The sequence below is a fragment of the Nerophis lumbriciformis genome, linkage group LG28, assembly GCF_033978685.3.
Source record: "Nerophis lumbriciformis linkage group LG28, RoL_Nlum_v2.1, whole genome shotgun sequence".
Taxonomy (NCBI): Eukaryota; Metazoa; Chordata; class Actinopteri; order Syngnathiformes; family Syngnathidae; genus Nerophis; species Nerophis lumbriciformis.
In genome coordinates this window covers 11,773,398-11,799,586 of record NC_084575.2, presented here as the reverse complement: position 1 = coordinate 11,799,586, position 26,189 = coordinate 11,773,398, and the positions used below count along the sequence as shown (strand labels likewise).

Below are 26,189 nucleotides of genomic sequence, written 5' to 3'. Positions count from 1 at the left end.
CTGAGAGGAGAAGAAAGAGAAGGAGGAAGAAGTGAAGGAAGAGGAGGATAAGAAGAAGAAAATGGAGAAAAAGTAAAAGAAAAAGGAGAAAAAGAAGAATAAAAATAAAAATTTATTAAGCATTAATGTATGTTTCATGTATTTGTTAGTATTTCATAAGTTGTTGTGTGTGATCATAACCAAGGGTACTATTCCCAGTAGTAAGTACTAAAGTGAAAAAAGGATTCTGGCCTTTTGTGTAAGTATAGTGTAAAGTTCTTACTTATATCTGTCAGTAAACTCGCCATGAAAGCGCTAAAACATACCGGTGTAGTGAGTTTACATTATTCACCCGAGGAACTTTAGGTATTAGAGAGTTCCGGTCAGACGGTTTTTCACGGGACACATTTCCGGCGGATGAGGAGATGCTGCTCCGTTATTGAGTGAAGTAAAGTCTGAATGTCATTAAAACAGTTAGCTCCATCTTTTGACACTTCTTCCACTCCCGTCCTTGCACGCTACAACAAAGATGACGGGGAGAAGACGCTGCCGAAGGTGAGCCACGTAAATAAGACCGCCCACAAAAAGGCGCATCTTGAAGCGACTGTCAGAAAGCGTCTTGAAGATGATCTGTAAAACATAATCTATGCAACATTTTAACCAAAGAACCACCATTACATGTTATGTAGACCAGTGTTTTTCAACCACTGTGCCACGGCACACTAGTGTGCCGTGAGATACAGTCTGGTGTGCCGTTGGACATGATCTAATTTCACCTACGGTATTTGGGTTAAATATATTTTTTGCAAACCAGTAATTATAGTCTGCAATTGATGTGTTGTTGTTGAGTGTCGGTGCTGTCTTGAGCTTGGCAGAGTAACCGTGTAATACTCTTCCATATCAGTAGGTGGCAGCTGGTAGCTAATTTCTCTGTAGATGTCGGAAACAGCGGGAGGCAGCGTGCAGGTAAAAAGGTGTCTAATGCTTAAACCAAAAATAAACAAAAGGTGAGTGCTCCTAAGAAAAGGCATTGAAGCTTAGGGAAGGCTATGCAGAACGAAACTAAAACTGAAATGGTTACAAAGTAAACAAAAACAGAATGCTGGACGACAGCAAAGACTTACTGTGGAGCAAAGACGGCGTCCACAAAGTACATCCGTACATGACATGACAATCAACAATGTCCCCACAAAGAAGGGTAAAAACAACTGAAATATTCTTGATTGCTAAAACAAATTAGATGCGGGAAATATCGCTCAAAGGAAGACATGAAACTGCTACAGGAAAATACCAAAAAAAGAGAAAAAGCCAACAAAATAGGAGCGCAAGACAAGAACTAAAGCACTACACACAGGAAAACAGCAAAAAAGTCAAAATAAGTCAAGGCGTGATGTGACAGGTGACAGTACACCTACTTTGAGACAAGAGCTATAGTAATGCATGCCTGGTTATGGTTTAAAGTCATATCCAACAATTGCGACAACAACTTTTTACTGTCAACTGAGTTTCGTTTTTTAATGATTTCTGCTGGTGGTGTGCCTCCGGATTTTTTCAACGCAACAAATGTGCCTTGGCTCAAAAAAATGTTGAAAAACACTGATGTAGACCACAAGGAAGTGTTTTCAATTTAGAAAAAAATAATAATATGACTCCTTTAATGCACCCTATAATCCGGTGCGCCTAATATATGAAAAAAGATCGAAAATAGACCATTCATCAGCAGTGCGCCTTATAATCCGGTGCGCCCTATGGTCCGGAAAATAGAGTACCGGGTAAGTATTTTTGTTTTCACGCGCCGGCTGGAAGAAGTCCTGAGTCCCTGGAAAGTGAAACAGAATATTGCACTTGATGTTTAGCTGCACATAATAAAATGATAATGGAGCTTCCAGAAAACTATCAAATATTTTCTGATCGCTTGCTTCCATTTAACACCTGCAAACATCCATTGAGATGAGGATGAAAGCACCATTATGCTGCTCTGTGTTAACAATCAAAAATCTAAACGCACACCGTTGTCTCGTGAGTGCGACCACAACAGAAGGCGACCGCGCATACATTTGCCAAGTTTGAACATCCTGGTACTTGCTTAATACTTTCAATGTGACTATTTCAAAGAAAATACATATTTAATGTAGCGTCTTTCAGTTGATTCCATCGACTTTTTGACAGTTGAATCAAACTGCCACGTACACACACACACACACACGTGCACACCCACGCGCACACACACACACACACACACACACACACACACACACACACACACACACACACACACACACACACACACACACACACACACACACACAAAGCAAACAGCTGTCTAAGCCCCTCTGATGCGTCATGGCTTCACAAACATTTGTACTAAACACAAGTCTTACATCACAAAAAAACATTAGGGTGGTGCTAAGAACAAGTACACAACATTTCCTCTACAGATTATCATTCACATGCAGCCAGGAAGACGAAGCTGTTGTAGCGTGCATACACACACTACATCACTATGACAACACACATTCACGTGACAAGCACTGCCTGAATTTATACAACCTTTTCAAATTCAAAGTGTTATCTTTTTCATGGATCTCAAAGACATTCTAAAGTGTTAGTAAAACTTTATGTTGCTTAATTTTCACTGGTGTGATAGCAAAGTCCACCTCTTCAGTAATAAGCCCGCTTTTATTCACTCCGCAGGCTGGATGGGAGAATACGAATAAGACAAACGTGCATACCTGCAACCACGTAGATAAACACTTAAAGCGCAAATGGGAGAACAGGATTACTGTGCAACCTAATGACAAGCACTAAATAAATAAATACTATAGATTACTGCCTTGTATTTTTATTTATTTTTTTTGACTTATGTTCTTCATTTTTTCATTTATTTACCTCTAATTTATCATGTTTTTTTGTTTATTTATGTTTTGTATTTACTCTATTATGTTTATTATTGAAGGACTTTTTTCCAATGAGCGGCCATTGTGAAATGAAATGAAAATATGGTAATGATTATGATGATTATTATCGTTTTCAATTTGCTTTGTCAGCATGAACACAGAGCTAAGATGTTTTTTTCAAATACCGTATTTTCCGGACTATAAGTCGCAAGTTTTTTTCATAGTTTATGAAAGTTGCCTAATGTTTTTTTCCTTCTTTATTATGCATTTTGGGCAGGTGCGACTTATAATCTTAATGAACTTCTGCCTCCGGAGTGTTCCTACTTTAATTCCCCACGGCCGTCCGGTCGAAAAGGAGGAGGATTAGCAGTCGTTTTTAAAAATGACTTTAAATGCCGTCAGATCCGCCTACAATCCTCCTTTTCAAGCTTCGAACTGTGCATGTTTGAAGTGGGTCTTTCTGATGTCGTCCTGTGTGCCGTCATCTATCGACCACCCAAGTACCACAAAGACTTTATAACTGACTTTTCTGAATTTCTGGCTGAAATCCTGCCCAAATATGATCGTGTCCTTATTGTGGGTGATTTTAATATTCACACCTGCTGTCCAGACGAGCCGCTTTCCAGGAGCTTCCTGAATATAATCGACTCATTTAACTTTGTACAGTCTGTGTGTGGTTCTACACATGAACGCGGGCATACACTCGATTTAGTGCTCTCGTATGGTTTGTGTGTTTTTAATTTGGACATTTGCGACGCTGTGTTCTCTGATCACATGCCGATCCTGTTTGATATTGCCACGCAGTGTCCAGTTAAATTGTGCGCACCGCCCCAACGCTCTCGCATGTTTAATTCTTCGTCTCCTGCTCGGTTCTACTCTATTTTTTCGACTCTTTGTGATGATAATTCTGCAGCATCTGTGTGTCTGAATACTGAAGAGTTGGTTTCTGGGTTCAACTCTATTTGTTTACAAACACTGGACACGATCGCGCCTTTCAAATGCCGCCGCTCTAAAGCTACGCCTCAGCCCTGGTTGAATGACGTCACTCGGGCTGCCAGGCGCGTATGTAGAAGAGCAGAGAGAAAATGGAAAAAAGACAGGCTGCATGTGTCCTTTGCCATTTTTAAAGAAAGCCTGTTTTCCTTTCAGATGACTGTAAAAGCAGAAATGAATATATATCTATCTCAGATTATATCTTCTAACTGTAACAACCCCAGAGTTCTGTTTAAAACTATTAACACTGTCATTGATGCTCCCAAATCTGCTGGTTTTGATGCTTCTTTTGAATTCTGTGAAAATTGTCTCCATTTTTTCACTGACAAAATTGTGTCAACTAGAGCCAGTCTATCTCAGCCTTCATATGACCCTTCTGTTCCCCTGCATTTCTCTTCTGTTTTCCATCAGTTTGAGCCGGTGTCCTTTTCTTTTTTAAGTGACACAGTTAGTCATATGAAGCCCTCTGGTTCTCCTGCAGATGCCCTCCCACCTCGCCTGTTTAAGGAGGTACTTGCTACTATTGGATCAAGTGTCCTTAACATTATCAATAGTAGCCTCTCTTCTGGAATAGTTCCAGTAGAGTTTAAACATGCAGTGGTACGACCTCTACTTAAAAAACCCAGCCTCGACCCCTCTCTCCTCTCTAACTTCAGACCTATCTCTAATCTTCCATACATTTCCAAAATATTAGAGAAGGTTGTCTACAGTCAGTTGTTGCCCTTCTTAGAGGATAATGGTATCATTGAGCTGTTCCAGTCCGGTTTTAAAGCCCTCCACAGCACAGAGTCAGCGCTTCTAAAAGTTTTTAACGATATCCTCCTGTCCACTGATTCTGGTAAATATGTTGTCCTGGTGCTTTTAGATCTGTCTGCTGCGTTCGACACCGTCGACCACGCCACCTTAATCACTCGTCTTGAGAACTGTGTGGGCATTAAGGGCGCCGCCCTCAACTGGTTCCGGTCGTACCTAACCGACAGGAGTTTTTGTGTAAAAGTAGACAGTTTTATGTCGTCCACAGCTCCTTTACCACATGGGGTCCCCCAGGGCTCAATCCTTGCCCCAATTTTATTTGCGCTTTACCTTCTCCCCCTTGGTTCTATTTTTAGGAAGTACAGTATTGCATTTCATTTTTATGCCGATGATTGCCAGATTTATTTTCCCATGGCACAAAATAACACGGTTCAACGTCTTATTGACTGCCTGCACGACATCAAAGTCTGGCTTTCAGCTAACTTCCTGAGCCTAAATGAAGACAAAACAGAAGTTATGTTGTTCGGTCCAAGTCGCTCTCCCTCCCCCAACGTTGACCTCGGCACTCTGACCCCGTATCTCAGCGACTGTGTCACAAACCTGGGGGTAAAGTTTGACTCAGATTTTAAATTCGAAAAACAAATCAGCAGCGTCGTTCAAAAAAGCTTTTATCAATTACGCCAAATAGCGAAAGTGAAACCGCTTCTATCAAGACATGATCTTGAGAAATTAATCCGCGCCTTTATCTCGACTCGTCTTGGTTACTGTAATGCCCTGTATGTAGGCATTAGCCAGGCCTCCCTCGCCCGCCTGCAGCTCGTGCAGAACTCTGCTGCTCGTCTGCTAACACAGACCCGCAGACGTGAGCACATCACCCCTATTTTAGCGTCCCTTCACTGGCTCCCTGTGCGTTACCGTATCAATTTTAAACTCCTTTTATTTGTTTTTAAATGTCTAAACAACCTCGCGCCAACATATCTCTCCGACCTCTTTCAGCCTTACTGCCCCACCCGATCCTTAAGATCAGCCGATCAGCTGCTGTTGACGGTCCCTGACACAAGGCTGAAGCTTAGAGGTGACAGAGCTTTCGCCGTTGCTGCTCCCAAGCTCTGGAACGACCTACCTCTGAGTGTTAGACAAGCCTCCTCTCTTCCTGTTTTTAAATCTCTCTTAAAAACATACTTTTATTCCATGGCTTTTAACACTGAGTGATATCCATCCTGCAATGGCGCCCCATAATACACCTGCTGTGATCCTGTTTTTATGTTTTTATGTTTTTATTAATTCTATTTTAATTATTTATTTTTTATCGTGTTCTGTTTGTGTTGTGTTGTGTTTGCTCGGTACTCGTTTTATCTTTTAACCTGTTCATTGTACAGCACTTAGGCTACCCCTGTGGTAAATTTTAAATGTGCTTTATAAATAAAGTTGATTTGATTTGATTTATACTCCGGTGCGACTTATACTCCGAAAAATACGGTAGCTAGGCATTAGCATTAGCATTGAACTGCATCTTTATTAAAGATAAAAATTTAACAAACTATCAGAAATGAGACAAAAAGAAGAAATAGGATCTAATATTAATATTAATAATAATAATAATATAATTATGTAGAAGTTGATGTTTCTAAAGTAACTTTTATAAACAATATTCCAAATGTTCTCACCAGGATTTTTGGCGTTGAATTCATTGGTTCTTTGTCTTTGGGAACAATTCGGATGTAGAAGACAGCAGGAAAGATGAAAATGAGGCAAGGAGCAGATGTGGCTCCTGTAAACATGAAACACAACAATTTTATTTTACAGCATCAAGTATCCATACAACATATCAAGGTGCAATCGTATATCATGCATACAGTTTTTCACCTCATTACAAGGTCTGTGTTAGTTTTATCCATAATATCCTTCATTTATCTGGTTATCAAACAATGTTTGTCAGATTTAACCCCTGTACTTATTGTTTATGTATATGTATTATTGAATGAAGGTATTGATTTAGATCAGGGGTCGCAACCTTTACCAGTCAAAGAGCCATTTTGACCAGTTTCACAAATTAAAGAAAGCCACAAAAATCTTTTGAAATTTAAAATGAAATAACACTGCATACAACGTTTGTTTTTTTGCTTTGTGCTATGTATAAACCATGGGTCTCAGACACGCGGCCCACACCTTAATATGAACATTGAATGTTAGTGCGGCCCGCGGGTTTTATTAGAATGGCGCTTGACAGCGTCATACTTGTAAACCCTCCCGATTTTTCTGGCAGACTACGAATTTTAGGGAAACTGTTCTCTCGAACGTGCTGTGAAGGTACAGCATTTAGCGGCCTCTACAACCAGCGTGCCGGCCTAGCCACACGTTGTATGGGGCTTCTGCTTGCTCACGCAAGTGACAGCAAGGCATACTTGGTCAACAACCACACAGGTTACACTGACGGTAGCCGTATAAAACAACTTTAACACTCTTACTAATAATGCGCCACACTGTGAACCCACACCAAACAAGAATGACAAACACATTTCAGGAGAACATCTGCACCGTAACACAACATAAACACAACAGAACAAATACCCAGAATCCCATGCAGCCCTAACTCTTCCGGGCTACATTATACACCCCCGCTACCAAACCCCGCCCACCTCAACCGACGCACAGAGGGAGGGGGGGATTTGATGTGTGAGGGAGCAGGGTTGGGGTGGGGGCGGGGTTTGGTGGTAGCAGGGGTGTATAATGTAGCCCGGAAGAGTCAGGGCTGCATGGGATTCTGGGTATTTGTTCTGTTGTGTTTATGTTGTGTTAAGGTGCAGATGTTCTCCCGAAATGTGTTTGTCATTCTTGTTTGGTTTTGGTTCAAAGTGTGGCGCATTATTAGTAAGAGTGTTAAAGTTGTTTTATATGGCCACTGTCAGTGTAACCTGTGTGGCTGTTGACCAAGTATGCCTTGCTGTCATTTACGTGTGCAAGCAGAAGATGCATATAACAAGAGGCTGGGCTGGCACGCTGTTAATACAGATTGTAGAGGACGCTAAATGCTGTACCATCATGGCACACCCTTATTATTATTGTAAGGGTGAAAATCGGAGAGTGCGAGAGGCACTGAAATCCAGAAGTCTCCCGGTAAAATCGGGGTGGGGGTCGGAAGTATGCTGATGAGCCGCATCAGAGTGATCAAAGAGCTGCATGCGGCTCCGGAGCCGCGGGTTGCCGACCCCTGATTTAGATAAAGGGATGTCGTTGTGAGTTTTGGAGCCCCTTGAGACATGATTAAGGGCTATATAAATAAAATGTGACTGATTGTTTATCATATGTCCTGTCCTTTTTTACCCCTTTATTATTACTAAAGCTTCCATCGTCCTTTTCAGACATGTTAAATAAAAAGTGATGTACTTCTATATAACTTTGCTAAGCATATTAGCAATAATAGCACATCCTGATGCTTTACTTGCATTCTTCCTGGAAAAAAGGTCATTTCCTGAGTGATCAGTTGTTGACACAAGGGCAAAGCCAAGCTCGCCACTCATCGCTCTAAACGTGCATGTACAGAATGTTTACGTGCACTCTGTCTTCTCATTTCGGACGCTTTGAAGTCGTCCTTGGCGGAAACACTTTCAACTTTCACCTCTGGACTGTGAAACATGGCCTCCGGTCCGAGGAAAGAGTGGAACAATAATATTGACTTTTTTGTTCCTCTTTCCCTTGTGCGTCAACAAGCACACTCACGTTTTCAGACGTCCAGCACAGATAGCGGCATGTGAAACGCTTACGTTAGCTCAGACTGTAAACAGAGACGCAATAAGTAAGCCATGAGCTTAACGGTACAGTACGCAGCGGGAAAGCTGCCTGCACGAAGATTACAAAGATAAGCATAATTTTATTTTTAGACATTTTTAAATCAAACCGGATTTTAATTTAAAGCATGGTTTGTACTAAAACAAATTAATATAAAATAAATTGTTTAACATTTGTTTGTGTGTTTAACATAATGCAATACATCTTCAATCAAATACATCTTGTTGATCTTATCCATTATGACTGCCTTACAACACGAGGACTAACACTGCGCGTCACCGGGGACAGTTTCAATGTTGAGAGCAATTTGCGATCATATTCTAACCACAGAAGGAGCAGGAAGGGGCTAAGTATACGCTTCCAGTATATGAAGCGTCCTGTCATTCATTAATTGACATTTTATTTGGGATTCTTCACGGGGCACTACACAGCTCACAATGTGCTTTTATTTTATTATAATGCTCACTTTTATGTGTTTTTATTTATTCTTACACAAAATCACTTCAATGCATAACATTGAGAACGCCATTCTGTTTTTATTGACAACTTTGACTGAGTGAAAGAATGGAAGTCACATTTTCCAGTGGCTATTGATTTCAAAACATTTAAATGATCATTTATTTTATATTAAAACACAGTAGTTATGAAAATGATTGGCCTTTAAATGGTAAAGGGAAAAAGAAATATTATAACATATATTATTATTTTATAAAGCAGTTTTTGGAAATATGACATTTTTCGTCTTACTCACCGATGATTCCGAAGATACCCAGAATGTTTGGAGCAAAAATGACCAGCATGTTGATGATAGTCAGCAGCACGAGAGCTATGATGGTGTGACGCGGCCAACTGAAAGACTTGGTGGGAAACAACATGTGCTGGATGGCTCGACGCACCTGTACAGGGGAATAATTACAAATATGCAGTACGTATTTTCAAGGGGAAGCGTGGGCTTACAGGGAAGAGCACGATGGGGACGGTGAGCGTGACAGCGGTGAGGACGGCAACTCGCACGCACAGGATGAGCGTGTCGTACGGATCGATACGACTGTACGTGTGCAGCAACTCAGGCTCAACTTTGTCTGCAGGGAAACACAAATATCAACATTCAAGATGTATGCAATTGCTTTTGAGCTAGACTGCATTTCTAACTGATGGCCACAGGAGGAAGCTGGACTTAAATAATAACAGTTAGCGGAGTTTGGGGTGTCCCGATTGATCTGATATCAGATTTATGGGATATTGGCTGGCATGTTAAATGTTTTAAGTTGTATATTACTTAGACATACAAAGTCTTCAAGGTAGAAGTGTATTAGAAAGTATTCAGTAACAAAAGTGTCTGCATCATTCAACCTACTGCATCACAAGCTTGACTCCATTCATTCTTGTGAGCACTAGGTGTCGACAAAAAACAATTACCGCTCCACTTCAACTTAAAGACACCATAAATACATTCGAGACGGTTAATAATGAATAGGTTAGTGTTTGTCATACCTACTATTGTTCTCGGTTTGACTAATGTCACTTGATCACAATTTTTCTAACATTCCACTCGACAAAATATTAAAAACCCATGTTCTATAGTCACGTCCGTTGTGTCCTTGGGCAAGACACTTCACCCCTTGCTCCTGATGGCTGCTGGTTAGCGCCTTGCATGGCAGCTCCCGCCATCAGTGTGTGAATGTGTGTGTGAATGGGTAAATGTGGAAATACTGTCAAAGCGCTTTGAGTACCTTGAAGGTAGAAAAGCGCTATACAAGTATAACCCATTTATCATTATTTATTTACTACATTTCCTGCAGATACTGTATTGGTTCAAAATCGGTATCATTCAATCCTCTAGGCTTCAATATCGAAAGTGTACACGTTGTATAGTTGCTGTTGATAGTAAAAGTTATAGTTAGACAAAAAATTTAAAAATAAGAAATATTCCTTAAATGTCTAAAATTGTTGACGTTCACCTGTCATCACACGTGAAGTGACAAATTTTATTTTAGCCCACTTGCGAGGACTGACTCTGAAGATGAGAAGAAGTTACTGTGAAGTAAGGGAAACTTACATGTTCCAGTACTTCAGTCACCGTGTACCCATACTTGCCAACCTTGAGACCTCCAAATTCGGGAGAAGGGGGGGAGAGCGGGGTTTGGTGATAGCGGGGTTTTATATTGTAGCGTATTGTAGAGTTAGTGCTGCAAGGGATTCTGGGTATTTGTTCTGTTGTGTTTATGTTGTGTTATGGTGCGGATGTTCTCCCGAAATGTGTTTGTCATTCTTGTTTGGTGTGGGTTCACAGTGTGGCGCATATTTGTAACAGTGTTAAAGTTGTTTATACGGCCACTCTCAATGTGACTTGTATGGCTGTTGATCAAGTATGCCTTGCAATCACTTTGTTGTAGTTTTCATTGACAAATGTGGAGGTGTTGAAATCACCATGTGCAATTGTGAATGCTAATCAGTACAGGGATGTGAGCACCCATTGAGAAAAAAAAAGAGGAAAATTGTGAAAAAAAGAGAAAAAATATAGTGCATTTCTACACTATATTTGACCTTTAGATTTATTCTCATCTGCCAACCTCTTTTGGCTGTCTTTTTGACACCTATATGTCCCATGTAACATATCTTTTTTTAAGTAATTAATTTACAAACATTATTATCAGTGTAAATGCAATGTAAAGTTCTATAACATGCATGCAAATAACTCAGAAAACATTTTCCATTTGGCAACGCTCCTCTGTAGCCACGCCCCCTTTGGTAATATCCTTCCAGTGTTGTGACCTCTGTATACAATCCATGACATCAAAAATATACCTTCTCGCTGGCTAGTAATCAAGTTAAAGTTAAAGTACCACTGATAGTCACACACACACTAGGTGTGGTGAAATTACCCTCTGCATTTGACCCATCCCCTTGTTCCACCTCCTGGGAGGTGAGGGGAGCAGTGAGAAGCAGCAGTGGCCGCGCTCGGGAATCATTTTGGTGATTTGTGATTAATAAATACTCTCAAACTACAACTGAACTAACAGTGTTTGGACTCTAATCATCCAAATATGCAGCAAAGTAGACAGCCGTCAACATTGTGACTCCGAGAGCAAACACAGGCGACAACAAGTGAGCTACCTAGATGATTAGCTTACTAGCGAGCTTGTTTCGGTGCTTCTGATCCGTCTGTCCATCCTGCAACTCAGTGCAAGAAGGCAGGAAGGACAGCTAGTACCTGCGGCGGAGGCGAGCGTTCAACACATTTTGTTTAGATTGTATTTTAATTGAGACATGCACCTGGGGATAGGTTGATTGGCAACACTAAATGGGCCCTAGTGTGTGAATGTGAGTAGGAATGTTGTCTGTCTATCTGTGTTGGCCCTGCGATGAGGTGGCGACTTGTCCAGGGTGTACCCCGCCTTCCGCCCGAATGCAGCTGAAATAGGCTCCAGCACCCCCGCGACCCCGAAAGGGACAAGCAGTAGAAAATGGATGGATGGACTTCATTAAGTGACATGAATGTTTAAAAATTTGGTTTTCTGCATTTTCGCTGAAATTTCACATGCCTAAAACAGCATGTATATGACAAATCCAATGTAAATTAACATAGAGCTAGCGCATTTTGAATAGTAAACCCTTATTGTTAAGTGCTTTCTGTCAGGCACGTTTTCTTTGTTGACATGTCAACTGACAATTTTACTGAAAAGCAGTCTGCTACAAATACGTCTGTTTGCCCACTAAGTGTTTAAGTCAGTGCCGAGAGTGCAACCGGACGTGACGTCATGTGCAACAAAGATATCCAAAAATGATACGGTGTAATTTTACATGAATCGGTATGCACCTGGGGATAGATTGATTGGCAACACTAAATTGGCCCGAGTGTGTGAATGTGAGTGTGAATGTTGTCTATCTGTGTTGGCCCTGCGATGAGGTGGCGACTTGTCCAGGGTGTACCCCGCCTTTCGCTCGAATGCAGCTGAGATAGGCTCCAGCACCCCCTGCGACCCCGAAAGGGACAAGAGGTGGAAAGTGGATGGACGGATGGATAGACAGTTCCCAGCAGTGCAGACGGAATTCCCGTATAAGTACCAAATTCGATATTGATCCCTACTCATGTCAGATATTCTAAACACAAATAAACAAGATAAATAATAAAAGCATAATGTGAAGGAAAAAAGTTGAAATATTGATACTAATAATCAGAGATGTCCGATAATGGCTTTTTTGCCGATATCCGATATTGTCCAACTCGTAATTACCGATTCCGATACCAACCGATACGATACATACAGTCGTGGAATTAACACATTATTATGCCTAATTTTGTTGTGATGCCCCGCTGGATGCATTAAACAATGTAACAAGGTTTTCCAAAATAAATCAACTCAAGTTATGGAAAAAAATGCCAACATGGCACTGCCATATTTATTATTGAAGTCACAAAGTGCATTTTTTTTTTTAACATGCCTCAAAACAGCAGCTTGGAATTTGGGACATGCTCTCACTGAGAGAGCATGAGGAAGTTGAGGTGGGCGGGGTTGGGGGCGCAGGGTTGAGGTGGGGGGAGGGGGGGAAGTAGCGGGGGGTGTATATTGTAGCGTCCCGGAAGACTTAGTGCTGCAAGGGGTTCTGGGTATTTGTTCTGTTGTGTTTATGTTGTGTTACGGTGCGGATAGTCTCCCGAAATGTGTTTGTCATTCTTGTTTGGTGTGGGTTCACAGTGTGGCGCATATTTGTAACAGTGTTAAAGTTGTTTATACGTGACCTGTATGGCTGTTGACCAAGTATACTAGCATTCACTTGTGTGTGTGAAAAGCCGTAGGTATTATGTGATTGGGACGGCACGCAAAGGCAGTGCCTTAAAGGCACGCCCCCAATATTGTTGTCTGGGTGGAAATCGGGAGAAATTCGGGAGAATGGTTGCCCCGGGAGATTTTCGGGAGGGGCACTGAAATTCGTGAGTCTCCCTGGAAAATCAGGAGGGTTGGCAAGTATGACTGGGAGACGCAATTGCTCTGTACTTCTCCCTACGTCCGTGTACCACTCCGTACAGCGGCGTTTTAAAAAGTCATAAATTTTACTTTTTGAAACCGATACCGATAATTTCCGATATTACATTTTAAAGCATTTATCTTACGATAATAACATCTCTACTAATAATATAATAACACTGTCACAACATAAAGCTGTAATGCAGACTGTTTGTCTTGAAATATATTTTCACTTATCAGTGTGTCTATGTTGGATTTATTCAAAGCTGTTTACAAAATGAAGAGTATTAAAATGGCGGCCTGCACACTTTGACCTTCAGGGAAGAAAGTTGTGATGACGACATAGCAAAGTACAACTCTGTGTTTCCAAAGGATTCAAACGCTCACCGTAGAAGGTCAGGTAGCCAAAGAGAGCAGCCAGGAAGTACATGGTGTACATGACAAAGATGGAGATGTTGGACACTTTCTGCATCTTCTTCTTGGTCGGACTGGAGATTTAAAAAGAACATTTGCGTGTGATATTTTGGGATCTGATTAAATTATGCACTCTTTTTGGCTGTCTCACTTGCGGAGCTCGGTATAGATGGGGAGGACCTCAGGGTGGCAAACAAAAGCAAAAGCCAGGATGGGGATGGTGTAGGCTGTCTGTGGACACACACAAGGATACATGTGCTCTTTATTGAACAATATTGCATTTTGTCAATATAAACACGTATCAATTATAATAGCAAATTACTTACACATACAAAGTTTCCAAGGCATAAACGTATTAGAAAGTATCCAGTAACAAACGTGTCCGCATCATTCAATTTATTGCGTCATGAATTATTGCGACCACTAGGAGTAGCCAAAAAACTAATTACCACTCCACTTCAACATAAAGACAGCATAAGTTAATTCCAAAGGGTTAATAATAAATAGGTTTGTGTTTTTCATACTTACCATTGTTGTCTGTTTGACTAATTACACTTGATCAAACCTTTTCTAATATTCCACACTACAAAATAATAAACGTATGAATGGCTCAGGCTGATATCAAATCAGATTAATATCAGAATCTGCCAATTCTCTGAACTGCAATATCAGTATCGTATTTAAAGTAAATAAGTTGTATCGAGACACCCCTATAACCCACCACACTTTACTAGGTGTAAACCTTGTCAAATGATATAATAACTTGCGTTAATAACAGATGATTATTTGTTAAACATATAAATCAACATGTTGAACACAGATGTACAAAATTACAAAAATACAAAAATGAATATCAATCAAATATACTTGTTACCATACAATACCAACTTTATTTATAAAGCCCTTTAAAAACAACCAAAGTGGAAAAACAAAGGGCTGTACACCACAAACGAGTAAACACACAAAAAGCAGAGAAGTACAGGCAAAGGACAAACTAAAATATATAATTTAAAACAGAGGTAAAACATATGTATGTATATACATATATATATATATATATATATATATATATATATATATATATATATATATATACACATACATGAATATATATACATATATATATATATATATACACATACATGAATATATATACATATATATATATATATATACACATACATGAATATATATACATATATATACACATACATACATATACACATACATACATATACACAATACAAATACACGCACACACGTGTGTATATATATACATATATATACACATACATACATACATATACACATACATACATATATATACATATACACAATACAAATACACACACACACACGTGTGTATATATATACATACATATATATATATATATATATATATACACACTCACACACGCACAGTATATACATAAAAAGAGAGCAATTAAAAATATACAGTATGTATAAAAATGATCTTAAGAGCAATGTGTTAAATAAAAGACAGTTAAAAGTTAAAAACAGTTGAAACAGTTTAAAGTCTCATGCTGGGTTAAAAAAAGCCAGTGAGTAAAAGTGGGTTTTAAGAAGGGTCTTAAAAGTAGCCAAAGAAGGGGCCTGTCTCACACGGAGAGGGAGATCGTTCCAGAGTTTGGGACTTGCAACAGAGAAGGCTCTGTCCCCTCTGCGCTTACGCTTTTAAATTTTGGTAACTCCAGGAGCAGCTGATCAGCTGACCTGCGGGACCGGGTGGGGGCATAGAGGTGGAGCAGCTCAGAAAGGAAAGGTGGAGCAAATCCATATAAGGATTTAAAAATGAACAAAATCATTTTTACATGGACTCTAAAAGACCCAGGCAGCCAGTAAAGTGAGGCTAAAACAGGAGTAATGTGCTCTCTTTTGCTTGTGCTTGTTAAATGTCAGGCAGCTGCATTTTGGACCAGCTGCAGACATGAGTGGGAGGACTGACTGATTCCAAAATACATAGAGCTACAGTAATCCAGCCGAGATGTGAGGAAGGTATGGATTACTGTCTCAAACTGTTGCCTGGAAAGAAGGTTATTAACCTCGGCTAGTTGACGTAAATCAAAAAAACTGGCTTTCACCACTGTGCCAATATGCCGGTCCAATTTAAGATCACTATCAATGCGAAAGCCCCGGTTGGTGACCATGGGCTTAACATGCAAAGCCAAGATGCCAAAGTCAACAGCGGGGTGCGGGGGGGCTCACGGGTACCACCAGGTCCAAGCACTATTACTTCAGTCTTCTTGTCATTGAAATTTAAGAAATGTAGGGCCATCCAGGCTTTGATATCATCAAGACAAGCGAGTAGTGGCTGCATTGAAGAGGCATGTTTTCGCTTTAACGGAAAATATATTAGTGTGTCATCTCTAACGACGTGGTCGCATGGTTATGCGCGGGGCGTTCTCCCAAGATGCAGCAGGAAACTCCGGAGGCAAGGTGCAGGTGAGACAATGATTTATTGTCTATTAAACATGCAAAACCACAAAAGGACTAGCGTGCCGATCGCACGAGAAGCTAAGCTAAGGAAATAGCTAGCGTGAAAGCTTAGCATAAAAACAGGCAAATAAAAAGCAAAGCTTAGCTCTGGAATCGTAGGAATAGACGTCGTAACTGTTGCGTGGAAGCAAATAAGACAGCCAGACAGTGTTTGGCGAAAGACAGGAATATGTAGCTCTCTGATTAGTGCCCAGGAGCAGGTGAGCGTCACACTAATCAGAGGCAGGTGAAACTAATCAGCACCCATGGAAACTAAAACACAAACTAAGGGGAGCTGAAAACAAAACTGAGGTAGTCAAACTACCAGAACAAAACATCATCCGGGCAACGGATCCTAACATCATCGGCATAACAATGAAAAGAAATGTCATGCTTTAAGATAGAGCCCAGGGGAAGTAAATAAATAGAAAACAGCAGTTGTCCTAAAACTGAGCCCTGTGGGACCCCACATGTAAAGGGAGCAACAGGATTCAGAACCTGCAACGTTTACAGCGAATGTTCTATTTATTAAATATGACTTCAACCAACTCACAACAGTACCACAGATGCCCACTTGATGCTGTAGGCGGATAAAAAAAAATCATGGTCCACCGTATTGACTGCTGTTAGATCAAGTAAAACTAAGATCATATTATCCCCTAAATCCGTTGCTCGGAGGATGTCATTAAAAACCCGTAATTATGCCGATTCGGTACTATGCAGGGGTTCAAACCCAGACTGAAAGATTTATAAAATATCATAGTCCTCTAAAAAAGTGTTTAACTGGGTAAAAACAATCTTCCCCAAGATCTTTGAGAGGAAAGGCAGCTTAGAAATGGGTTTAAAATGGGCTAAAACAGAACTGTCCAGACCTTTAAAAGTGGCTGAGCGTGTTTAAAACTAGTAAGAACCACACCAGAAGACATACTGCTATTTAAAATGTTAAGAACAGGCTACCCTATGCAAGAAAACAACTTATTTAAAAAAATATAGAAGGGACAGCATCATGGGGGGAACCTGAGGGCTTCATTTGATTACCGTATTTTTCGAACTATGAGTCACAGTTTTTTTCATAGTTTGACTTATATATAGTGCGACTTATATATGTTTTTTTCCTTTTTTATTATGCATTTTGGGTAGGTGCGACTTATACTCCGGTGCGACTTATACTCCGAAAAATGCGGTAATTAACTCCTGCAACTGCAGCAGAGTCACTTGCTCTAACCGATTAAAACAGCAGAGTAGTGAAAATGGACAGAAGGGCCAGAGATAAGAACAGAAATGAGAGCCCTTGTTGTGGCAACCTTATCAATAAAATACTCTAAAAAGGCATTGCACAATTCAGACGAGGGTTCCAAACATGTAGGCTGAGGGACATTACGAACAGAGTCAATGGTTTTGAATAGAACACAAGGGTCAAGACTATTTGTGGCAATAATGCTTGCCAAATGTTCTCTGATATCAATGCAAACAGTCCTTTAAAATCTGGAGTGACGCCTGAAGCTTGACCTTCTTCCACCTGCGTTCAGCTTTGCTGCACTAACGTCGGGTTCTATCATTAAACCAGGATTCCGATTAAGTTTTAGCCTTCTTGATTTTTAAAGGAGCCACCAAGTGAAACAATGCACTGAGTTTCTCAGTGTCAGAGGGTATAAGAACCTGGTTAAAAGCAATAAAAACACTGACTGGTAGTGGAAGGGTTAAAAACTTTAGCTTTCAAGCTATAAAAACTGGCCTCAAAATCTGAAAGCACATTGTCACAAATGTCCAAGTTAGACACAGGTAGACCCTGCGAGAGGACAAGATCCAGCGTGTGACCATGTCCGTGTATGTGGCCAAACACAAACTGTCAGATTAAAAGAGTCAATAAGGCTTAAAAAAATCTTTCACCAGTGGCTTGTCGGGACAGCATACATGAATATTCAAATCTCCAACAATGAAGACACGATCATAGAGAGGCATAATTCCGGCAAAAAATTCAGAAAAGTCCTTTATGAAGTCACTATTGTATTGGGGTGGGCGGTAAATGGCACCAAGTCACACCTTAAATAGTCATCTCAAAGCTGTTGAAAAACGACGAAGGAAAGCATTGCTTACATTTATAGTCATTTTTATAAATTGTCGCCGTTCCTCCTCCACGGCCTAAAGTACGAGGAGAGTGAAAATAACAAGTCAGCCGACAGAAGTTCGGAGAAAACACTGGACTCACCGGCACCGAGCCACGTCTCCGTTATGCATAGGAAGTCGAGACAGCGTGACTCAAAGAAATCCCTAAGTGGAAACGTTTTGTTGGCCACTGATCTGGCGTTCACCAGACCAATTTTGGCAGGATATGAGTCCGGCACAGCCACTTCAAGGTCGAAAGATTCACCCCACGTTGGCGGCACCGGGCTGAGCAAGTGCGGCGGGTCCATGGTCTCTCACAGGGGCGGATTACAGATGCGGGGCAGCCCGATGGATCAACGGAGGGCCAGAAAGAAACAAGGCAACCACTTAATCCATTTCCCGTCTGGGCAGTGCTGGAAGAGCACGCCAGGAGTACTCTCTGCTTTACCCACCGACCACTATGGGTGCCGCGGCGACGCTTCCGCCGAAAGCGTAGGGCTGGAATACCGGAAAAGGTGAGTTGGTATTTCTGACAGTAACAAGGGCAAGACATTGGACCACCAAGATCAAAGGAAACGTTATGTTTGACAGAGGGTCTAAAATCCAACTGTGCTTGGCGAACATACACCAGCAGAGACTGGAACTGTTTAGTGCAGTAGCACAAAATCTACAAAAACTGAAACCAGACAGAGCGGTAGACGGCCAGCCACACACGACGGCGCCATCTTGAAGACTTGTTATATTCTGTTAATTTGCCGTCATTTTGTGATTACTCATTAGTTTTTTTTCTTGTGTACACCATTGACTTCTAGCAGAGCACCTGTGAGCATCTGTTTTCAATTATCATTTGTCCCCCTATTTATACCAGATGATCACTCCAGATCCGGGGTCGGCAACCCAGAACGTTGAAAGAGCCATATTGAACCAAAAATACAAAAAACAAATCTGTCTGGAGCCGCAAAAAATTGAAAAGCCGTATATAAGTCTTATATTGAAGGCAACACATGACGGAAGTGTCTATATTAGCTATAATAGCCTACTATCAAAATGACTATGTGTCACAGGCTGAAGCAAATCTTCGTTGACAGAAATGTTGAAATATATTATTCATTCTACACATTTTTACAACATTAGAAACCATTAGTAAATCAGAGGCTATTTAGAAGGTGAGGTAACTCCTGGAAATTACTGCCTTTTAATGGCCAAAGGTTTTAAAAGGGGAAAATTATCACAATTTCAGAATTGTTAAAACCATTAAAAATCAGTTCCCAGTGGCTTATTATATTTTTTGAAGTTTTTTTCAAAATTTTACCCATCACGCAATATCCCTAAAAAAAGCTTCAAAGTGCCTGATTTTAACCACCCCCCCATTTTCCTGTGACGTCACATAGTGAAGCCAACACAAACAAACATGGCGGAAAGAACAGCAAGCTATAGCGACATTAGCTCGGATTCAGACTCGGATTTCAGCGGCTTAAGCGATTCAACAGATTACGCATGTATTGAAACGGATGGTTGTAGTGTGAAGGCAGGTAGCGAAAACGAAATTGAAGAAGAAACTGAAGCTATTGAGCCATATCGGTTTGAACCGTATGCAAGCGAAACCGACGAAAACGACACGACAGCCAGCGACACGGGAGAAAGCGAGGACGAATTCGGCGATCGCCTTCTAACCAACGATTGGTATGTGTTTGTTTGGCATTAAAGGAAACTAACAACTATGAACTAGGTTTACAGCATATGATTATATTATATATATTGGCAACAACATGCACTTTGAGAGTGCTGACAGCCCAATTTTCATCAATTGATATATTCTGTAGACATACCCTCATGTCAGCAGGCCAGGGAAGCTAGGGTCGATATTCTTCTCTTGATCATCTTCGGGACGGTGTGAGCCAAGACATCCAGGGGGTTTAGCTCGCTCGTCTGCGGGAACAAACTGCCGCCATTGCTTGCCGTGCTACACACTCCGGCAGATTCAATGGGGGTCTGGCGGCAGATTTCTTTGACTTTATCGTTAGAAATGCATCTGCTTTGAGTGTCGCAGGATATCCACACATTCTTGCCATCTCTGTCGTAGCATAGCTTTTGTCGGTAAAGTGTGCGGAACAAACGTCCAATTTCTTGCTACTTTCGCATCTTTGGGCCACTGGTGCAACTTGAATCCGTCCCTGTTCGTGTTGTTACACCCTCCGACAACACACCGACGAGGCATGATGTCTCCAAGGTACGGAAAACAGTCGAAAAAACGGAAAATAACAGCTGATTTGACTCGGTGTTTGAGAAAATGGCGGATTGCTTCCTGATGCCAAAATTCACCCATTTACAGTTCGGAAATCGGTTAAAAAAATATATGGTCTTTTTTCTGCAACATCAAGGTATATATTGACGCTTACATAGGTCTGGTGATAATGTTCCCCTTTAAAGGAAATGGCAGGTTGTCTTCTTTTAATAGATTTATTACAATCTTTGGTAAGCTAGGTAACGTTTGCTGTGGTCTGGAACAACATAGCACCCAACAACTATATAAAATGCAGCCAATATTACATACAGATAATATGTCATGAGACATGCACAACTAAATTATATACAAAGAGGATAAAAGTAAAGTAAATTAAATGAACTCAAATATACCTACAAATGAGGCATAATGATGCAATATGTACACACAGCTAGCCTAAATAGCCTGATTAGCACTCCAACAAGTCAATAACATCAACAAAGCGCACCTTTGTGCATTCATGCACAGCATGAAACTTTTGGTGGACAAAATGAGACAAAGAAGGAGTGGAAGATTTTACATGTAAACAAACTGTCACAGTCCACACCATGGTGAGTTCAAGAACCGCCAAAATTAGTAGGACAAAACAATGTTCACCAAATACTCATATTAAACAGTGGGCTTTCACACAATTGGGAAGGTTTGTGTCATGTTTGTCCTCAAACAAAAACCATACTAAAACAAAACAAAAACATTTCCCCCATCTTTTTCCATTTTCAATCCTTTTTTATAAATGCTCCAGGGAGCCAGTAGGGCGGCACTAAAGAGCTGCGGGTTGTTGACCCCCGCTCCAGATGATCGCAGGTGCGTACTAATGCAGTTGCAGTCTGAGATTCTTCATGCTTGCTTTTCAGGTATTTTTTCCCCTGGTTCCTCTGCTCACTAAGGCTTACATAGACACTTAGGTGGTACTGCCTGGTTGCTAAGACCGACCCTCTCCCTAGTTATTGTTTGTTTTTCTTTAAGTTTTTCTCACACGGTTGCGTGTTCTTTTTTATGCTTTTGAGTAATAAGACTGTAAAACGCCTTACGCCTCGATCTCCATTTTTGTTTGGTTTTGAAAAGATGAAAAAGTACTTGCACATACAATTATGCAGTGCTAAAATAAACAAATAAAAATAAATAAAAAATAAAAAATTATAATAAAAAAATAAAAATAAAATAAATTATAACAAAACTACTAATTATAAAAATATAAATATATTAACTGATTGATGCATTTCTACCACAAGTGGTGGAAAAGTAAGAAACAGATATTTTGGTTAAGAAACACTGCCTTAGACGTCCAGATAAGTACCGGTATTGTGATGGCTTACCTGGGAGTTAATGGTGAACATGTGTGGCGTGCAATGGCTGTCGTCTTGGTGAGCCAGGCCGTGATCGTCGCTGAGGCTCGACACGTTCAGACTGTGGTGAACCTCGGTGCTGTTGGCCGAGAACTCCTCGAAAGGACAGAGAATCTGGAACTTCTTGTAGATGACCTGCAGATGTGATGAGAAGATGCTGGTCTCGAAGCTTCTGTCACGCTTATAATCCATCATGTTTCATTAAGAGGACTTATTTGTGTCACCTAAAACCTAAGAGGCACTTTTGCTCTCCTGAGAGTCAAAAATGGGACAATCCAGAAATCTTCCATCATTCCGTAGGACCCAGGAAGCGCCTTGCTAACATAATTCTACTCATGATAACAAATATGAAAATCAAATATTCTAACCCTTAACAAATACAAACCAGCAAACTACCAACCTCTAAATTGTAGTTTTTACCAAAAAATCAAAATCGTAATCGATAATCGAGTTTTCAGAGGAAAAAAAACTAATTTAATTGTTGGCCAAAATTGTGCAGCCCTATCCCTTTCTATAGTATTGTCCCCTTGACAATATATCATAAACATGCTTGCAAAAATGTGAGGTGCGTACTTATTTTACGGAAATACTGCACATGTAAAGTAGATAGTAGATACTATACGATATATTTTTATAGCATTTTATAGCATTTATTTTTATAGCATAAATATTTTTATAGCATTTTTCCAACTAGACACAAACGTACCGCAGTGAGGAAGAACACCATGCAGCTGAGAGAGAAGCCGCTGGTGTAGCCCAGATAACCTAAAAGAAGAATTAGACAATCAGACCCACAGTGTTTATACCAGTATATATCAATATTCATCTAATTAAAATATATAGTGAATATATTTATGAAGTGGAGCTAAGGATTTGTTTACAAAATAATTCAATAATCATGTCTCAGCAAAACACTAAACCCTTTATTTAAATGATTGACTTGTTTAAAGCAGAGGTGTCCTAATCAAGTTTGATGAATTGATTGATTGATGTATGAGTGAAGGGTTAATTATATTTTGAGAATATTCTTCGGTGTATTTAAAAGTTATGTTTCAGGCCTCAGGCGTTGGACACGTTTTCACGACAATCAACAAGGTCCGACTGTAGAAGCAGTGTTAATGTCCCATCTATGCTGGGACATTAACACTGCTTCTACAGTCGGAAAGGCCCAACAACGTCTTTTTTTTTGAGAAAACTAAAATGCACAAACATTCTGCAGAAATCAATGGTCAACTTTTACAACTGTGCCATCAGCAGTGTCCTCACTTACGGATTTTTAGTGTGGTTTGCTAGCTGCACTAAAGCGAACCAACAGGCCCTCCAGCGAGTGGTTAAAGCGGCGGGGAAAATTACAAGGACGATACTCCCAGAGATGAGTGCCATGTACACAACTCGCTGCCTAAAGCAAGTACACAACATCCTGAAGGACAGATAACACCCAGCACATAGCCTCTTCAACCTGCTACCCTCTGGAAGGAGGTATAGATCGATTTGCGCCAGGACCACCAGAATGTCTCACAGTCTGTATCCCCAGGCTGTGAGACTGCTAAATGAACAGCCTGCCCCTTTGCTGCCCCGGACCATCTTATTACCTCACTCTTCACCACCTCAATAATTGTGCTCTGGACATTGCATTGCTGCAACATCAACGTAACACCCATCAGACATCTGACTGTTCCCACCCCCACGTCCCTCTTATCGCGATCTTCCTGACAATGCTAAAATGCTAAAATGTAAACTATTGTCAACCTGCACATCAATGCAGTTTCTATGCTGCTGGACAAAGCTCAAACAAAATCTCGTTGTTCATGTATGACTTACATAAGTGTTATTATGACAATGACAATAAAGGAATTGATTGATTGATTGATTGATTGAAGGTCAACAGTTAAAGCACAGCAAGTTTCCATAAGATTATTTAGTTTATGGATAATAAAGTAATGAGTTCAACTCACCCAGCTGCTTCATGAGAGCGAGAGGCAGGATGACGCTGGCAGACACCATGATGACCAAATAATTGCCATTCAAGTACCACAAACTGTACAAGCAGGAAAGTAAACATTGTAAATCATTTTTCATCATTCTGCAAAGGCAAACCTCAAACTGCAACTTGTGCAGAAAAAACTGTTTTAGGTAATATAATGGCATAATACAATCTGACATAAGCAATAACTTACTATAATTTAATAAATATATCATATATATCAGTGTGTGAATGTGTGTGTGAATGGGTGAATGTGGTAATACTGTCAAAGCGCTTTGAGTACCTTGAAGGTAGAAAAGCGCTATACAAGTACAACCCATTTATTTATTTATTATTTATATATTTCTTTTACATAAAAGAATGTCAGAATTCTATATCCAAACTTGGCATTGCACCTCTGCTGCTGAGTCATCGTTTGCTAAATGCAGACACCACATGTCTATCCATTGATGGCACTATAAAACTTATATAACACTACAGCACAAGCTGTGTTATTATTATATTTAGTATTAATTTGTACTGTACACTATTGTACATGTTTAAAAATATTGTTCATATTGTACTATGCAGTGTTTACAATATTGCACTATTTTTTTTATTTTTTTTTTACAATATTGTACAGTATGTTTATAATCAATCCACTGACCAAATTAAATAAAGACCAGAAATATGTACAATACGCAAACATCAGCAATGTTTGGATGTTCATGTGTTAAGTTATTACAAATGTCTTGTCTTTTTTTCTGTTTTGAGAATCACAAACTTGTTTAAATGTTACAAAATTGACTTTATGCATTAACTCGGAAATTCTAAATTGTTGCAGAAGACATCACTGCTCATTTCATTCATCTGTTTCCATGAAATATGAACTGTACTGCACATAAATAAACATGATCAGGTCCTCAAAAGTAGTTTTGGTCAGACAAAAAATAACTAACTTATTGTTGATTAACCGCTTTAACTCTTATCAAAAATGATGTTTAAAAAGAGACAAAGATTTGGAGATTTACATTACTTAACTGTCCATATGAAACCTTTTTCTTTGGTTTCTGTCGTGTTAAAAAGGTTGTTTGAAGGTTAATGGTTCAGTTTTTAAATGCTAATGTGACACTTTGTAATCTGACACTTCACATCGCTCAACCTTCAAGTTCACATTCATGACTACACACACTCCCACAGGCACACCCGCACTTACACAAGCACACTTACTTCTTGTTTGATTATCTGACAGTGTGCTAAATATACCACCTATATATTTACGCATTTCTTAAGTAGACAGTGGCATTTTGGCCATCAGCCGCACGTCATCACTCCTCTATTTTAGGAGGAGGGGCATAAATCAAAGTGCACCACCACTTTTCTTTCCACACTCATGGACATGAACCTTCCATGAGGGGGCGCCGCCGAGGCGACCTGTCCACATGATTGGCATTAAGCCCTCATGTTGCAACACCTGCTGCTGCCACTTTTGTGCATGTGTCTGTGTGTGCGCAGATAATGTTTAGTAGAATTGTGCTGCCCAAATCAGAGTCCATCACATGTTTTAAGCTGCACGATTCAACATGATAGAAAAGGAGTAGGAAGAAGTAAAGCTTATTCCATCCCACCACTTTGAAGGACGGGAGTGAGCACAATGTTTGTTTTTAGATTATTTGATCCACAGCAATGTGTGTGTGTGCGTGTGTATGTTGCAACGTCTTTGCAGGGCTGAGGTGATGTTGTGTATACATCAGCTGACTGTCAAGCCTCCTCTCGCTGCGTCAATTACAAGCTTCCATTCTCTATACACCCCCATGACGTCATAACCTTTGACTTCAGCATGCAGTAAAAGTGGACAGACGTTAAAGCTGGTACTCACTCTGCGTTCGGGTCAGCTTTCAAGAAGGCCTGGATGACCAGCGGTAACTCTGACTTGACAATGTACAGGTAGCTGGACATGGCTGCCATCATAGAATAATAAAAGACACATTTAAAATACATTAAAATGCCCTTTAATACAAAAGTGACTTATTTAAGCTGTTGATGAAGTACCGTATTTTTCGGACTATAAGTCGCCGTTTTTTTCATAGTGCGACTTATATATGTTTTTTTCCTTCATTATTATGCATTTTCGGCAGGTGCGACTTATACTCCGGTGCGACTTATACTACGAAAAATACGGTAGTATATAAATAAAGT

The 26,189-nt window shown here is 40.2% G+C and overlaps 1 protein-coding gene across 2 annotated transcripts in view; it reads right to left on the bottom strand.

The window, feature by feature from the left end:
- Positions 1 to 26,189, bottom strand: part of slc38a3b (solute carrier family 38 member 3b) — a 72,409-nt gene that overhangs the window by 1,942 nt on the left and 44,278 nt on the right. For both annotated transcript variants that reach the window (XM_061923608.1, XM_061923607.1), the window contains 9 exons: positions 25,870 to 25,951; positions 23,983 to 24,065; positions 22,734 to 22,792; positions 21,998 to 22,162; positions 13,947 to 14,026; positions 13,769 to 13,869; positions 9,369 to 9,493; positions 9,163 to 9,307; positions 6,290 to 6,393 (listed from right to left, as the gene is read on the bottom strand). In XM_061923608.1, coding sequence (XP_061779592.1) covers positions 6,290 to 6,393; positions 9,163 to 9,307; positions 9,369 to 9,493; positions 13,769 to 13,869; positions 13,947 to 14,026; positions 21,998 to 22,162; positions 22,734 to 22,792; positions 23,983 to 24,065; positions 25,870 to 25,951 — 944 coding nt within the window. The remainder of the gene's footprint in view (positions 1 to 6,289; positions 6,394 to 9,162; positions 9,308 to 9,368; positions 9,494 to 13,768; positions 13,870 to 13,946; positions 14,027 to 21,997; positions 22,163 to 22,733; positions 22,793 to 23,982; positions 24,066 to 25,869; positions 25,952 to 26,189) is intronic.